Consider the following 14,651-nt stretch of genomic DNA (forward strand, 5'->3'; position numbering starts at 1 on the left):
CCTTTCATACGCTAAAGGTCGCGCCGTGGCCTTTATCTGAAGCGGATTCATTACCGCCGCTGGAGCTCTCGGCTGCCGCCGCCGCCGCCGCGCATCGCTGCCAACCGGGACAACCTGCGCGCCATTCGTCTGCGGCGAGAGGAGACGGGGGCGGAGACCCCCCCCCCCCTTAAAACTCACAGTGGACCCCTGAGGTACACAGAGCCACTCTCTCTCTCTCACACGCCCCACAAACACGCCAACAGTCACTCACCATGAACATACACACACAACTCTACACGCCCACACACACACCACTAACATGCACACACACACACACACACACACCACAAAAACACACACACACACACACCACTAACATGCACACACACACCACAAAAACACACACAAACACACACACACACACACACACACACAGAGGAAAGCACAAATGCATTACACACCACACAAAAGAAAAGTCCGTGTGTGCGTACGTGCGCGTTTGGGGTTCCCCAGCCACCCACCACCCCTCCCTCAGCGAACGCAATCTTCCGTCATTTCCCTGAGAGAACGCCGTCATTACGCAGGATGACAGCAAACCGCGCTAAACCTGCATTTCTGCTTCCCGCACTTCCCGCGACCTTCCGTCTCTTTAGCGGCGGGTATTTCGGTCCGTTATGTAAGCACGCAGAGACGGCGCCCGCCTGCTCTCCGCGCGTTTCCCCCGAAAGACGCAATCACATGATTAACTGAGCCCGAGCGGAATATCCTGTTTTATCTGGAGACAGCGCGGGTCGTTACTTCTCCTGTTTTTCCACTCGGGACCTTGAGATGAATGACGGGGAGACTGATTCTGCTCTGATCCTCATCTGTGTGGTGAGACAGGGGGGTTTAGTCCCAGAATGCAAAGCCCTGCATAGGCCTGCATCTTTTCAACCCCGATTCCGTTCTGGATTTTTCCCAAAATACTGGGGACCTCCGTGGTAGACGGACAGCCGACGCTCAGACATGGTGTCACATTTGGCTCGAGGCTGCCTAGCTGGGCACGACTTGGTGAGGTGACACCATTCGTCTGGGAGGACATACAAAGGCACCAAGCCCTCCTCGCACTGCCGCTCACTCAGCACGGGATAGAGTGTTACAGTGTCGTCTTTGTAGGCCCAAACGAGTCTTCTTGCAGATTCAATGTTTTTCCCATAGGAATATCGATTTCTAAAGGTTTGGGGTTAACGTAAGCTTAATTGTGTTTCACGTTTTGTTCCATGACATAGCCTAAATTACTCCCATTAATATCTTAACCGTGAACTTCAAAGCTGTTATGCGCTTTAAAAAAGTATGTTGCTAACAAGTTGCTATATTTAAACTATGGTTGTCGTGTGCAGGCGGGCTAGTATGAAACTTGACGGGTGGTGACGTGAACACTGGTGGTGCCGTGAACTGTTGCGTTAGTTTCGATATAGCAACTTGTTAACAGGTGTATTTCTGCCATAGAACAACTTTTGAAACTCTCTTAAGCTTTTATTAACTACAGACCTTATTTTTGGCACAAATCAAAAACCCTATGGGGAAAAAAGCATCGGAAATCGACTGAGGGAACCCATGGCTCAAAAATGCTAACTCGCTTTCCGGTTTTAGGACTACAAACTGTAACAATCTAAACATCCTCTACACACTACAGAGGTAATACACAATCTACACTGTGTTATTCAGGTAACAGAGCATAGTATCACCTGTGTATGTAGTGTTCCGGTCATACTATATCATAAACACTGTAGTACACAGGTAACCTAAAACTCTCAAAACTGTAGTGGCCTCTTCAATTACTCTCAGATGGACTCAGTGGAACACTGTGGAACATGAAACCATTCAAAGAGTCAGGATATCTATAAAACGTAGATGGCAGAAAAGGCAAGACTAATGATGCAGCTCAGCTACAACACAGCACAGGTACAACATAGCTCAGCAAGCTACAACACAGCATAGCTCAACACAGCTAAAGCACAGCTACAACAGAGCACAGTTAAAGCACTACTGCAACACCATGCAGCTCAGCACAGAACAGCTACAGCACAGCATAGCGTTACAGCACAGCCCAGCTCAGCTACAGCACAGCATAGCATTATGGCACAGCTCAGCACAGCTACAGCACAACACAGCACAGCATGGTTACAATACAACACAGCACAGCACAGGTCAGCACACCTACTGTTGAAGACCAAATAAAGGGTGAAGGAAGGGTGAACAGAAAGGAAAGGAATAGCAAGAACAGAGCAAGGGCAGGCGGGCTGCTCTCTAACAGCGCACGTCTCCCCGGATGAACGGGGCCCTGGGAGATTAGCGCTGTTATAGGCACTCACAAAAGAACTCTCCTTCACTGCAGAGCCGTCATTACAGAACTCACACAGGAGCGCGGGTGACCCCATTAGCCTGGCCCCCGATCAAAGGGAATGGGGCGTGGCCTGAGGACCAAGGTGGGGGTCGGGGTCAGGGTCAGGGGGTTGGATAAAGTGACATACATACATTACCAACACCCCCCCCCAAGCATCCGGTACAGGAGTAAATATTTCCTACCCCCATATCAGTGACGTGCTAACCAGAGGCATGTGTTAAATGAGCTGATACAGACATGTTATCAACCAGAACCTCCTGCAGCTAAATAGCAGAGGATGAATGGAAGAACACAAGAGCTGAGTATCTGGTGTGAATAAAGAATCTGTGGTAATACTTCACATCCTGGCCTCACACAGAGGTGTGCCAACCTGTCTGCCCACTCTCTGACAGCAACACTTGCCCTCTGACCCCTGTGCCCACACCAGTCTTGTGCTCCGCCTCCTACATACTGTATATTTACACCACTTTAACACATTACACCATTTCATTCTTAAAATACATTCTTTCAGGGCATTATAGGTAAGCATTTTTTCTTTACGGTAAAGAGAGAAAGAAATAGTGGTCACAGTCCCCTGCTTGAAAGTACTGTTCCCAAAACCTGATTTGCGCTGGCTGTCACCGTCAATGTAGTAATTAAAAATCCTTTTTTATTTTTATTTAAAAAATCTGGATCACCTCTGAGTGGCATGGGGGGTTGTGTGGGGTGGGACTTGTTTTGGCAGGGTTTGTGAGGGGGAGGGGGTTTGTGTGACATTTGCTTTTCCTTTCCTGCGATGCATTGCAGCGATAACTGAGTTTCGCTGGAGTACAGCGGGCTGGGCTCTGTACAGGAGCAGGAGGCACATGAATCATGGATGCTGATGTCTGTCTGTCTGTCCGTTAAACCACTGCGGCTGAACATCAAGGTCCTGAACTTCACCTGAAACCTTTTCATTCTGACACTCACTGAGTTGAGAGGATCTTTGAAGAGCAAAAATCTCCCTTTCTACGATTTCTTTCCCTCCTACACTCAACGCAATCTACCTTTCTCCACGCACACGCACACACACACACACTACACTTGGCTGAAAACATGTTCTATGGCACCGCCCCCCCCCCCCCCCCACCCCCCACCCGCACCCAACCACAGCAGTTTCAGCCATTCCTGGTTTTGTTGCCAGCAGGTGAGCACCGGGAATTGAAGTTGCTGCCGATGGATCTCACTCCAGAGTTAATAAAATAGCAGTCAAATGTACCATCACATTGGTGCCAAACACGCGGTGCGCGGTTTCCATCCGTCTTGCTGGTTACGCATTTCTCTGGATGAGCACTGGTCAGTGGTTCTGTTCTGTGGTTCGGTTGAATGCGATTTTTAACATGTTCGAGTGAGTTAAATGACCTCCGTTTCGGAGGGTGCGATAGCGCTTACGCACAACTAATTCCAGATGGATCCCGGTCACTCGTGAATGACACTATTTGATCAACGCCGAAAAACAATCATTTTATCAACACCGGAAGAAAAAACAATGATATAGCTATAATGCATAGACCGTGACGACACATCAACGCCACGTTCGGAACAGTGCAGTTCAATTTGTTAAACGGTTGTACCGTTTCTGATGGTCACAATAGCACAAATACCACCCCGTTTTAAAATGGAGAATGACGACAATTGATGGAATTGGAGACGGGAAAATCATAATTCATAAAGTTGGCTAATTAGCTCACAATTTCACATTTGTAATAGCTTGTTTTTTTCCGTCTATACCTTACTGTGTAGCCGGTTTAATCTAAGAAACAGTGTGCCTGCATTCGCGGAATAACACGCTTATTAACAATGCCGAGCCGTGTGATGTTTGCTCAACGCCGCATTCCCATTAGCAAGGGCAGCCTGTCAACAGAACACCTGGCTAGCCGCGTCACTCTGACTCAAATATGACATCCCGTTTTCCGAAAGCCCTTGGTTAAGTTACTGTCACAATAAACATTTAAGCATCATCTAAGAATACAAAAATGTATTAGTTTTTCAGAGAAATTGGAGAGTTTTGTTATTTTTTGGACTGCAGAGGGACAAAGTGAATGAATGAATGAATGATTGCACTTATATCACTTTTCTGAGCAGTCAAAGTGCTTTGCAGTGATGAGTAGGAACTAACCTCACGCACCCAGAAAGTGTAGCACCCACCTGGGTGATGCACAGCAGCCAGTTTTGCACCAGAACACTCACCACACATTAGCTAATGGTGGGAAAGAACAATTTTTAGCCAATGAAATTAGGGGATGATTAGGTGGCAAGTTTGAGAGAGCCAGGTTGGGAATTTAGCCAGGACACCACGAACCCCCCTACTCTTTGCGACAAGTGTCATGGGTTCTTTAATGACCGCAGTGAGTCAGGACCTCGGTTTAACGCCTCATCCAAAAGACAGCATCTCGAACAGCACAGTGTCCCCCTCACTGCACTGGGCCATTGGGGTTTATTCGGCCAGAGGCACGATTACCCCCTGATGGCCCACCTATACCACTTCCAGCAGCAACTTAGTTTTCCCAGGTGGTCTCCCATCCAAGTTCTCACCAAGCCCACGCTAGCTTAACTTCAGCCATTCGGCGGGAGCAGGGTGCATGGTGGTATGGCTGCAGGCCAAACCACAGATACCATTTCAAAAAACATCTAACTTTAGCACTGGCTTGACATCTGGTTGACTTAGCTGAAACTCCAAAGTCTATTAGGCATACACCATATGACCAAAAGTATCTGGACAGTGGACACCCCTTGGTCTGGGGCTGTTTTTCATGGTTTGGGCTAGGCCCCTTAATTCCACATAGAAATGGTAAGAGAACATTGTGGAAGAACTTGACTAGCCTGCACAGAGCCCTGTCCTCAACCAACTCCATATTAATGCCCATCATTTTGAATGAGGTGTTGGATGTCAGGTGTCCACATACTTTTGGCCATGTACACTCCTGGGCAAAAAAATGGGCCATGCCCAAAATGGCAAAATATTAAGCTTTTAATGGTCTTAAAATCATTGGTCAGAAAATTAGCAAGAATTAAACAAATGCACTCCTGAGACCTCCTGTGCCACCATTTGCTCGTTTACTTTAGCTGCAGTGAACTGTTTGGGGAAAAGCTAGAAACAGGGAAATTCACTTATACAATAGACAAATTAACATAATGTCAAATAAAAGAGTCATGTTTTGTATTTGGTTGCATATCATTTGCATGCCATGACTTCCTGATGTCTGTGACCTATCAACATCATCAGAGTCTGGATATCTTATTTTCAGGTTGTCCTACAAGCGATACAATAACTCTTTGCATTTGAATGGATCTCTATGGCAATTTGGGGGTGGGACTATATTCAGATGTAAATAATGCTGATACAGTATGGAACACAATTGTTGGCTGAATGGCTTTATGTCATCAAGGGTCCAAGGTATCAAATGAGCCTCAAACCACCGTGCTGCTGCCAGATATGCAGTAGATACTACAAGCATTGTTTCTCCTGAATATTTTTTCCATTGAGTTCACCAGGAAAATTAATCATAATTCGACCAGGAGAGGGCGCAAGGAGCGACAATAGGACAGAGAAACACAGTAGACCGACAATACAGTCCAATTCCAGCAATCGATACAGTATTGAATCTCTTCCCCCTGAATGACAACCACTTTTCATTTCCATTACCGATATTGCCTGCTGTGTTATCCTAAACTGTGTTGTACACTGCAGGTCGCGTTCATGTTTCAAGTGAGAGACTGCTTTAGGATGTTAAACAAACAAAACAAGCCAGCAAGCAAAAACACCAACGCGTATTTAGCCTATAGCCTATTTTTTAAATCTCGACCGCTTGATGGTCAGTTTAGTCAGTTTCTTTGTTATAAAATGACAGCTAGCCTAGCACTACGGCGGTAACCTTTTAAAAAAATAAATCAACACATTCCTCAACTTTGCCTGCATTTTTGGTCAACCTTATAACACCGAAATAAATGCCGACAAATATGCTCCCATTATAGGCTGTTGAAGAATTGATCTGATTGATTAAGGCTGATTAAAGAGACACTGGCTGAAAGCACTCCTTTGCAAAGCTGCCAACGTGGGCATTTATGCATAGTAGCAAATATCTTCTTTCATTAGCATTTTTCCTAAAGTCTTCACAAATATGACGAATATCATTGTGCAATATATAGATCAATCAGAAACATAGGCTAATGCAGCAGCAGCATTCAGTATGCTATACCGCTCACATTCATTCTGATTGAATGGTACATCAGACAAACAATAAACAAATGCTTTTGCATAGATAATGTAACCATCATACACTTTCTTTCAAAATAAATATCGAGGATAAGTGAATGTGCCAGTCAAAATAGAGCTGACGCGACTGTGGACGTCTGAGCCGTGCACTTGAGTCTCGCCTTCATCCCCCTTTCCCAACTAAAACGACCTAACTGCAACCATGATACTAAAGATGGTCCAACAGCCTGATTTTACGCAATCCTATTTGCATATGAACAGACGATTTCACACAAATTAGTTTTACAAAAAAGAGAGGGGGGTTGGTTAGCTAGCAACCACTAACCAATTACCAGCTGGCTAGAAAGAGCGAGCGCTGGCCACATAATCTATCTCTAGTCCTACTTTGCAGACACGTAAAGGGATTAAAACAAAACGGTCTCTGTATGCATAAAAACATTTAGCCCACGAGCCACAAATGCAAAATAAAAAACAAATCACGACAAAAAATATTGTTTGCTATTAAATGTACAAAGGTGGACGTGTAAAGCCGTAGGGTCCGGTAGCTCGCGAGGTAATATCTACCCATACCATACATTAGCATGCATGAGAGAACTGACCGAGGAAAATAACATGTTTTCATGGTTACTTTGTACCTTCGTATACGGGGGCCATCGGTGCAAGAACTCCTTTCAGTCATGGCAAAAAAGGCAGCGAGATTTCAGCTCAGAACTCAGTAAAAATCTGCCATCTTGAGCCACTGACACGGTCGCTGCCTCGCACATTACCAGCCCAGTTCATCAGTCAGAAAAGATTGGAAAATGTCATCCAGGACTCCTTTTCGGCGCCCGGCCTGCGGGAGGAATATTTTAGGAGTATTTCCGCAAAATATCCACACCAATCTTCAATGTTTTTGGCTCAAAAGTTGAGCCAAATTCCAGTCTTACTTCAGCTAACAGCCAACATGTCTGTAGAGTCCCTGCAAAAGTTGCAATGGAGAAAGCGTAGTGAGTTTGGAAATAATCAAATGACTATGGAATCGATTGATCAGCTCAGGGGGGCGTAAACCCTCATAGATGTCGGTTTGTTTGACAGGTACTGTTGCTACATAGTCTTGTCAAATAACCAGCCTGGTTCACGTCTATCTTTTCAGAATACGTGGAAATCGATACAACACCACTGGGGTAAAAATACATTACATATGTAATTGATTTGGCTAGTTAATCAAAATAAAGAAACAGGCATATTTTTGTTAAATGTTTCATGGTCAACGGTATAAGAATCATGAAAAATAAAACTTATTTGAGGAAACACAAGGAAAATAAACAGAAACATTAGTTGCATGAAAATAGAGTGAAGTTTGATTTTTTTATTATCATTTTTAAAAAATCTAATGCCAAATTATCTGTTGGAAGAAATAAATGTATAACTTAAGTTTTGTGAATGCATTTTAACCTCATATAAAGTCAATGCCGTCAATCTTAAATTAAACTAAATGTCCATTATTAATAGAAAATACCTACCATATGAAATCAAATCTTATAAAAGTTGGCATATAAAATGTAACTGTAGGTAATTTTGAACTTTTTAAGTCAAATGCATTTATACACAATCCCACCAAACTCAATTTGTTGATTGTTCTGCACATAAAATCTTGCGTTTGAATTAAAACCAGTTTTCAGATTTCAAGTTTGAATTCTGTCTCTAAAATTGTTCTTTCGACGTACAGCATTCAACGCAGCACAAAATATATATACTTGGTTGAATGATTCGATGTGTGATACATCTGGCCTGCATTAAACTCTTCAATGACGGCATAGGATTTTCACAGAGGGAACTGGAGCAGAATCGGATTACAAACTGGCTCGCGCAGATGCAAGTAATCTGCTATTTACCAGTAGCAAGTCTGTGTTTAATTAAATCTGTGCTAGTTAAACAAAAGATAATAAATTGTGGGTAATGTCAGTTTTTTTTTTTAGCCCAAGATAAGTGATCATGTGTTTCGGGAAACAAACCAAATAGCGTGGGTGAGTGCAATTGCTCAGAAATATGATTAGTAACTATAAAACACATACACCAGGGCTCGAAATTAACTTTTTTACTAGGTAGCACTGGTGCTCCCAACTTCAAAAAGTTAGGAGCACCCACCAAAATGTAAGGAGCACCAACAATATATGCAATAGATTTTTTATTGATAAAAAACGACAATATAACAGTACGGTTTATAAGTAACAGTTAAACTGTCACGCTTAAAATGTGTCGACTCGTTATGCATTCAAACGACAAAGCGCTTCTCGTCACATTAATACCGCTATATTAAATCAACCCCCAGTAAACTGCGTCGGAGAAATTAGCAGTTTCAACCGGGTCACTACACAAAACACTAAGTTAACGTTTCTAAAAAAACGCCGTAATCGTTCGCTTCAACTTTTCAGCTTTCGATAACGCTAATAAATTGAACATAAACTTTGGTCTTCAGGTAACATTAGTTAACGCTTAGCTCTCTGTGCCGCGTGACAGTGGAGTGCAGCGAAAGGGAGTGATTGAAGGCTAATATTAACCAATTTAAAATCAGCATTAATGGTAAGAATGTCAAGCTCACGATTGGTTAGAAGGGTCACTGTCACCTCACAAGGCACATACTGAGTGTACTGACTAGCGAATGTACAAAGAAAGAGACGTTCGACTGGAAAAAGAAGAAGAAAAAAAGGTCCAGAACCAGGCACCAGAACAATTATTTGCACTCGCACAAATGCTCCCAATTATATTTCGAGGTCGCACAGATTAAATTTCGGGAGCATATGCGACCAAAATGGTCGCAATCTCGAGCCCTGTACACAGCAACCCCAGCACCAGATTTATAAATAAATAAACAGACACTTCTATTCCGAGCAGTTAGCCTATGACTGCACGTAAATAAAAATAAATAAATAAACAGGCAAATGTAAGATTCAAGCAATGAATCAATCTGATCTCAAATTAACCTAAAACAAATACATTTCAATAAAGTATTATGTTTCGTCCTCATCCATACCATCTCCACCCCAGCACAGCATTAGGCACAATAAAAAAATGTACGTGCATTAAAAATAAATCCAGACTTAAACCTTTAAATAATAACAACCTTGCGCGAGTAATTAGTAATCCAATCAGAAGACATTGGTATGCAATGAGTTTTATTTGAGTTAAAAAAAACAGACCTTTTCTGCAACTTGAAAAAGTAGTAGAACAGTTTTTCTTTAGATGAATGTCAGCTTTAATAAATACACAAATTATAATAAATGAACGACCAAAATCAACTCAAATACAAGTTGCTTTCACAAACTTCACAAAGGGGACTCCGCACAGCGGTACTATGGCTATTTTATACGGTCTATGTACTATGGCCACGACTAGAACTACAATAACCAAAATCTCACAACGTACAATACGCAGAATTGTAGTTCGATATTTCCACCAGAACTACATTGACCAAAAACGATTGGGTGTCAACAAGGAGTCCTCTGTTAGCAGTCAACAACCAAGGTGAGTAACACTGAAACGTACTAATTTAATTAACTATGATTTGCCCACCTTACCAATATAACCAGCGGGTTAATATAAAGTGATTGACAGTTACTGCGTTGATCATTTCCGCTGTTAAGCACACTGAAACTTCCAGCCAAGCACTATCACGTGCAACACTGGAGATCTAGCTAGCTAGTTTAAAAACCCATCCAAATTTTAGTTGCTTAGTTAACGAAGATTGCACAGTTACTTATTGGCTTTCTCCGTCCGTCTGGCTAAATGAAACGTGCAAGACGTGCTCCGTGTCTGGACACCTAGCTTTAGGCTACAGTTAAATATGCTAGCTTGCCAAATCCAACTGGATCGGTTCGCCAATGCCTGCCAAATAAAAAAGAACGAAGCCAAATCAAATGAGATACCGAGCAACTCGTCCAAGTAAAGAAGTCGCGCATAATTTCGTGTATCTCAGTAACGCAGCTGTATATCAATACAGAGGATGTGTTTAGCCCCTGGTTTAGCCCTGCGCTTGCCTGTCGGGCCAGATAATTGTATCGAACCGGTCAGAGGGGTATTCTTTACTTTTGAATGGTCTCTGGATCTCGTGGCACTGGTAGCCAACAATAGTTGTTGTCAGCCCTTTCAAATCAGCGGCGGAATGCAGCACTTAAAGGTTATTGCAGTATTTATCCCAAAACTACAATGACTGCTGCCCATTAGAAAAGCAAGCTACACTATCTTCATAATAGCTCCAGAATTTATTTGTCTTAGGTAAGGTAAAGTGTATTTGCTTTGATTGAAGTGTTAATATTGTTTTAATTAGTTTATCTATATGCAATCTACTACATGTGCTTATGCTATTTAATTGTTCATCTAAGAATTTTCCCCCAAGTGTCTGCCCTGAGTTAGGATAGATCAGGAACCATTCTCAGTTAAGCTCAAGTCATTGGCCTAGGTTCTATTGAAAATGTGATTACTTTGAATCCATACGGTTATGTACAGCAGGAAAGACTAAGCAAAGTGCAAATATTTAGTCTCCACCACTAAACAAGTGAATGAAATTAGATATTAAGTGTACAGATACCTTCCACAATGCCTACTGCTAATTCATATCATAACGTTAATCATGATAAGGTTAAACACTATCTTGGTGTTCAGGTTTTCCTGAACACCAGTCAGGTCCTACTCCAAGGTTATATTTACCAAAGGAGTTCCTATCATGGAATAATATCATGTTCCTGTAAGGCAGACACCCTATGCCCTGCGTCCAAGCTGGTTTTACTAGTGTCGCCTTTGTAAATGAGAATAGGTGGCTCATGTTCGTATAAACACAGGGAATTCCCACCAGTCATTTCTGTGTTCCTGAAATTCAAACATGGTTTCAGGTTGGTCTAAAGTTGCCATGTTTTCACATTGTCCTAACATAGCCGCTTACATTTTTGGGCATTTAGTGGATGCTTTCACCCAGAGAGCGACTTACACAACTAGGCCTATTACTTACCCAAGAATTTCTATTGCATCCATTTATACAGCTGGATATGTACTGAAGCAACGCGGGTTAAGTACCTTGCTCAAAGGTACAACGGCAGTGTCGTTCCTGCAAACTTTACGTTACAAGACCATTATACTACATTGCTGCCCAGATAAGACAGAGTGAGGTTTGAAGTGTCCTACTCAGGAATCAAACCTCTGACCTACAGGTTACAAGACCAGTTCCTTATCCATTATACTACGCTGCCCTACTTGCGCAGCTTACATTCTCTACATACAATGAGGTTTGTACGGCAGGATATTTTCTGCATCTCAGGGTACAGCAACAATGCCCCACCGGGGAATCAGACCCACAGCGGTGGAGCTGCAGCCTCGGCTCCCCAGCCATTGTGTCACTCCGTAGGAACAGCGCATTATGCTGAAGGGTGTCTCGCAGTCACCCAGAGAAAGAGATTACTGACATCATAGGGATTTATGAGAGGAGAGTCCACTCCGCAGGTCACCTCCAGGAGGCCTTCCCTGTGTTAATTAGGCAGCCTGTGGGTAGTCGGACGGATTTACTGTTCTCATCAAAGCCGCACGGTCAGAAAGGGCACTGTATGGAAGCTGTCATCCTTTTCTCAAGTCTTTCTTCCCCCTTTCTATTTTCACTCACCCAACTGAATTTAAGATGATAAAACAAACTGCTTTGGCCAGTCTTTGGTTTTTCCGGATTTTGTAAGATAAAACTTAACACACATTCAGTTTTGAAATGTGCTGTCCCTCAAACCTGTTGTAGTACAGATGCTACAATATGCACAATATTATTTAGCAAATATAAGATTATTCAAGCTGAAATCAAGTGTTTTTCCCCCCCCCTGAAACTTCCTGTTCGACCACAGCAATCTTAAAAAAAACAAGCAGTGCCATCTGGGAAAATGAGGCAGTGGGAAAACAGAACAAATGTACTTACGTTGTTATGGCGCTGCAAGTCGCTTAGTACATCCAGAACAACCATGTGCACACGCCGTGAGATTTCCATACGGCACTTCTCCATGGGCTCTACTCTGGCTGCGGAGAATGTAAAGGAGGAGTGCCCATTCAAATGACGCTCTGGGCACACAAATAGTGTCCGGAATGTTCTCGTAAACGAGGAGCAGGCGAGCTGGCATTGTTGAGAATTCCCATCGTGTGCCTTGATGGTTGAGGAGTCGGGCTTGTGACCAAAAGGTTACAGATTTGATCCCCACCTGGGGAGGTGGGGATCAAATCCCCAAGCGAAGGTGCTTTACCTGACTGGCTTCGTTAAACGTCCACCTGTGTACAGATGTGAGCTATTGCAATGGCTGGGAAGGAGAACGTCTGCTAACCACATAAATCATGTAATAATGTAATGTGGACTAATTGAAAATTAGAGTATAAATTGTCTCTCCTGTGTTTTTGGGAAGGCCTCAGATAGATTTGCAGATGGGATACCGCAATTGAGCCAAAATTATATTGGGATTGCTCAAGGGTTGTTTTGTTCTGCTGCTCTTTTCACCACCTAGTGGTAAAACTAGGTACTGACTTTACTTCTGGGGGAGCAGCTCATTGCTTAGGCCCACCTCCTTCTGTAGCAGTATCCCCTCTAAAGGAAAAATAAAAATAATTAATATGTTATTTTGTTATTACCAACAGGACAGAGGATAATCACACATGCACATGATCACAGAGGCAAAAGAACGTATAAAAGTCCAGTAGCTCTAAATAAATATTTAAAAAACTCACGTGACCTTTTCATTATCTGGTTTGGGGGATTGAAGGCTGCTGGATGAAATAACACGATGAACCTTTGAACCTCAGGAATGTGCTTTTAAGAAGGCAGGTTTCAAAACAACAGCGCATGCTGTCCGTTATGTTCTGACAAACGCATGACTGCACCTGGACGCTCGAGAGGTCAAAAAAGAGTGATCAGTGGGAAAACACAGAGAGGAAAATGGAGAACGAGGGAGAGGGGAAGAGAGCGAGAGAGAGAGAGGGGGAGGGAAAGAGAGAGAGACATGTCTGTCTCATGTATAAACAGACTAGCCGACGGCTCTTTCTCCCACACTGCAAGCGAAAGCCTTTATGGCGCCCAGCCTTGTGAACCAAAACAAAACTTTGATGCTTTTGCGCTTCAGGTCATCTTGGCGGGACGGTATTCCACACAGAGATAAAACAGATATGGGGTTTTTTTTCCTTTTTCTATTTGACTATGCAGTTAGCGTTAGCTTCATCCAGCCGTTATTGCGATAGTGGCAGTAAATGCATGCTTCACAAACGGCAGGTGCGTCTCTCTCTTGACGGTTATTAATCGCTAATTGCAACCCTGTTCCCCGCTGCGAATAGATATCCCTCTGTTTAGGGCCAAAAATTCCGACCAGAACAAAATCATCAGCCTCTCTGCTTGGTTGTGTTCTAAATGCTGTGGACTCAGCCAGGCCTCTGATTGGTCCCTGGAAGCTCTGCCACGCAGTGGCTCATGTCCGTCCTCGGTGCCCACCTGGCTCTGCCTGACACGTGACGCCCCGCGATGCGTGAGCCGTGACCCGAGCGTTCGGCTGTGACCGGGCAGACAGGTGTTCTGCTGTGCTGTCAGTCACAGGCGATCAAAGCCGTGGTCCAGAGCAGAGAAAGGTGAGGGAGCGGAGCAGTAGGCTGTGTGTGTGCGTGCGCGTGCGTGCGGGCGTGTGAATGTGTGTGTGTGCGTGGGTGTGTGTGTGTGCGTATGAATGTGCGTGTGCTGAAACTGTGAAATGGGTCACACGGAGGAATGTTTTACCAGCAGTGTCTGGTCTATGTCAGCTGCCTGCTCGAGAGGAAGTGTGACTGTGCGTGTGTGTGTGTGTGTGTGTGTGTGCGCGTGTGTGAGCGAGAGAGAAAAAGAGATGAAGTAAGCATATGTGCACGTCAGTTTTTATGTGTGTGTGTTTATGAGACAGTGAGTGTGTGTGTGTGTGTGAGAGAGAATGAATGAGTGAGTGAGTGGGTCATAATTTTATTTTTTATGCTTTTTAAAGAAAAAAAAAAACATGTTCAAATTCAAGCTTGCTGCTTCAGCACTGTAGCTGAACTCTG

General features: G+C 43.6%; 2 protein-coding genes across 5 annotated transcripts in view; one reads left to right on the forward strand and one right to left on the reverse strand.

The window, feature by feature from the left end:
- The window catches only part of hipk2 (homeodomain interacting protein kinase 2), a 46,932-nt gene extending 39,326 nt beyond the window's left edge, over positions 1-7,606 (reverse strand). Inside the window, exon 1 of one of the 2 annotated variants that reach the window (XM_064344655.1) lies at positions 7,238-7,606. In XM_064344655.1, coding sequence (XP_064200725.1) covers positions 7,238-7,256 — 19 coding nt within the window. In that variant the 5' untranslated portion in view covers positions 7,257-7,606. The remainder of the gene's footprint in view (positions 1-7,237) is intronic. The other variant, XM_064344654.1, reaches the window with a different exon arrangement.
- Positions 7,607-8,451: 845 nt separating this feature from the next.
- The window catches only part of tbxas1 (thromboxane A synthase 1 (platelet)), a 30,943-nt gene continuing 24,743 nt past the window's right edge, over positions 8,452-14,651 (forward strand). The window contains exon 1 of one of the 3 annotated variants that reach the window (XM_064344659.1): positions 8,452-8,608. The gene's annotated coding sequence lies outside the window, so the exon portion shown is untranslated. Of the gene's footprint in view, positions 8,609-9,954; positions 10,107-14,072; positions 14,211-14,651 lie in introns of those variants that run through there. The other 2 variants (XM_064344660.1, XM_064344662.1) reach the window with 2 other exon arrangements.

The sequence above is a fragment of the Anguilla rostrata genome, chromosome 7 (genome assembly GCF_018555375.3).
Source record: "Anguilla rostrata isolate EN2019 chromosome 7, ASM1855537v3, whole genome shotgun sequence".
In the NCBI taxonomy this organism is placed as follows: domain Eukaryota; kingdom Metazoa; phylum Chordata; class Actinopteri; order Anguilliformes; family Anguillidae; genus Anguilla; species Anguilla rostrata.